We start from the raw sequence: 2,347 nt of genomic DNA, 5'->3' as shown, positions 1-2,347 counted from the left end.
ATATACATTTGCATGCACATATACGGGCATACTTACATCCACCTACTTACATGTACATGCAGATACATACATGCATACACACATATTCACTGTTCTGCTTTCCATAGATTCACGTCTTAAAATATATGTTACTCTTCTGTTCATGTATCTAGCTAATACAAAGCTCTACATTTCAAAGGCTGCATTTGTATTTTCCAGGGAGCTTCGGAGAAAGAACATTACGGTGAACCTGTGGGTGGTTAATGAGCGTTGGCTGTTCTCTGTGCTGTGGTGTGCGGGGGCCAGCTCTGTTACCACCAACTCCTGCCACCTCCTGAAAGTCATGGAGCGGCCTGACTGGATCCTGGTGAGTAATACAGTAGCACGTGCTTTACTTCCTTTTGTGTTCATTTCGATATCCAGCGACAAACATCGTCAGCTGAAACCATGAATAGATTATGAGACAATGGGCTCCTGGGCACAGATATCGAAAAGGCCCCCACCACCTCTCCTCTTATATCTCTTTGTAGTAGTTTTGTGTATTTTTTGTGTCACTTTTTGGTCATTTGTATCTTTTTACAGTTATTTTGTGTATTTTTGATCACTTTGTGTCTCTTCGTAGTAAGTTTTTGTCTCACTGTGTTTTTTTGTGTGTGGTATTGTAGTTGTTTGAATCTCTTAAAATGTAATTTTGTGTATTATTGAAGTAATTTTGTGTCCTTTTGGTGGTTTTGTGTCGCTCTGGTTCCTCTGCATCTCTTTGTGGTCTTTTTGTGTCTCTTCCTGGCAAGTATTTTTTAATTTGAGTGACAACAAGGGGGGGCTCTGACACTTTGGGCTCCTGTGCCTGTGCCCAGTTGTCCCACTCAGTAATACAATCAGGGTTGAAGCACTTCTTTTGGAGCCGACAAGTTTTTATGTGGGTTTTCCAAAATCTGTCATGCACCTTGACCCGATGGACATGTCTGTGTGTTTCAGGCACCTCTTACATACAAGATAATATGGATTACAGTGGACATTGTATCTATTCTGATAATGACTGGACTTTACATCTTTCGATGGTAAGTTAAGCAGATGTTTGCTGTACACATGTTGTATAAAAGTGTTTATAAAAGTGAAGAGACTGACTCATCCACCTCTCTGCCAGGAAAACACACTGTTTCTGTCACAGAAAAGGTACATTTAGATTTTACTATCTTGAAATCAGGGCTGCAGCTAATGATTGTTTTCATCATTGATCAACCTACTGATTTTTTTTCACAACAAATCAATTAATCCTTAAGTCCATAAAATATTTAGAAATGTTGCCAAAAGCCCCAGGCAACATCTTCAAATTTGCAGTCTAAAACCCCCCAAATCTTTTCAATTTACTGTCATATAAATGAAAATAAAAGGCGCAAATCTGGAGAATGTTTTGCCTTTTGCTTAAAGAATGACTTAAGCGATTAATTGATTATGATTATGCATGATTATTTTCTTTTGATGGACTAACCAATTACCAGACTAATTGTTTCAGCTCTAGTTAACACATAATGAACATAGAAGACAGTCTACTGGTGTTTACATTAACATTTGGGTGTTACACACAGTGCGCTAGATAACGGCTCCTATCTTGATCAAAGTGGGTTTACTGGCCTTCATTTACCAAAGCTCTCCACCAATCCATGTTGCTAAGTGGTGATATAAATCCAAGATATCATTTGGGATTGACGGTGCTAACTCTTACTGAAGTGAATGTGTTAATTTATCTCTTTTTACACAGGGAAAGACAAGCAAAGAAACAATATTTCAGCGTGGAATGATAAAGAACTGTCTCCCTTCTTACCCACTGGGTAGTTCACCCTACACCGGCAGTTTTTTTTCTCTCAAAACTGACGTACATCCCTGTCTGCACTGACAAAATACTTTGGACCTAAATAAGGACAAAAGCAAGTTGATGTGAATAACCATACATTGTATTTACAAAGCCATGAATATAAGAATGTTATATTTTCAGATGTTTTGGGTTTCTGTATAAGTCTAGCAGGTTAACTGTGTTTTAATCATTCTTCTGATACTACTGAAAATACAAAGCTTTTCTTTGATTGTATCAATGTGCCCTGTAGAACTGCACTGAATTTCCTCTTGGCACTTTATGTAATTTTAATGTTGTTTTTTTTTCATTTGTTGCTGTTTGATTCATTATAAACCTTTTTTTCATGGTGTGAATACTGCAGGAAATATGTGTATCTACTGTATCCTGAGCCAAAAGCATTATGATTATTTTCTATGATGTCATGTGTCTTTGCATTTTATCCTCAACTACATGTAAATATGTAAGTAAAAAACAAACAATTGGTTGTTGCTTCATAATTCTGATAATTAAGTA

At 37.0% G+C, this 2,347-nt stretch overlaps 1 protein-coding gene across 2 annotated transcripts; it reads left to right on the top strand.

Moving 5' to 3' along the window:
- Window positions 1-38: 38 nt before the first annotated feature.
- LOC121966812 (glycerophosphoinositol inositolphosphodiesterase GDPD2-like) lies at window positions 39-2,251 on the top strand. 2 transcript variants are annotated; one of them, XM_042516879.1, is made up of 4 exons: window positions 44-346; window positions 958-1,040; window positions 1,127-1,155; window positions 1,742-2,251. In XM_042516879.1, the coding sequence occupies exons 1-4, from the start codon at window positions 71-73 to the stop codon at window positions 1,813-1,815; spliced, it is 462 nt and encodes a 153-aa protein (XP_042372813.1). In that variant the 5' UTR covers window positions 44-70; the 3' UTR covers window positions 1,816-2,251. The 2 variants fall into 2 exon arrangements, with proteins under 2 accessions (XP_042372814.1, XP_042372813.1); XM_042516880.1 differs by lacking the exon at window positions 1,127-1,155 and having other exon boundaries at window positions 39-346.
- The last annotated feature ends 96 nt before the right edge of the window (window positions 2,252-2,347 follow it).

The sequence above is a fragment of the Plectropomus leopardus genome, unplaced genomic scaffold, assembly GCF_008729295.1.
Source record: "Plectropomus leopardus isolate mb unplaced genomic scaffold, YSFRI_Pleo_2.0 unplaced_scaffold25970, whole genome shotgun sequence".
NCBI lineage: Eukaryota > Metazoa > Chordata > Actinopteri > Perciformes > Serranidae > Plectropomus > Plectropomus leopardus.
This window is presented reverse-complemented; position numbering and strand designations above follow the sequence as displayed.

What these genes read in the sequence shown, in the direction of transcription:
- LOC121966812 (XM_042516879.1), top strand. Translation starts at nt 71, where the DNA reads ATGCATACACACATATTCACTGTTCTGCTTTCCATAGATTCACGTCTT. An exon ending in GGACTTTACATCTTTCGATG is followed by an intron (nt 1,041 to 1,126) that starts GTAAGTTAAGCA and finishes CCTCTCTGCCAG; the next exon opens with GAAAACACACTGTTTCTGTC. An exon ending in CTGTTTCTGTCACAGAAAAG is followed by an intron (nt 1,156 to 1,741) that starts GTACATTTAGAT and finishes CTTTTTACACAG; the next exon opens with GGAAAGACAAGCAAAGAAAC.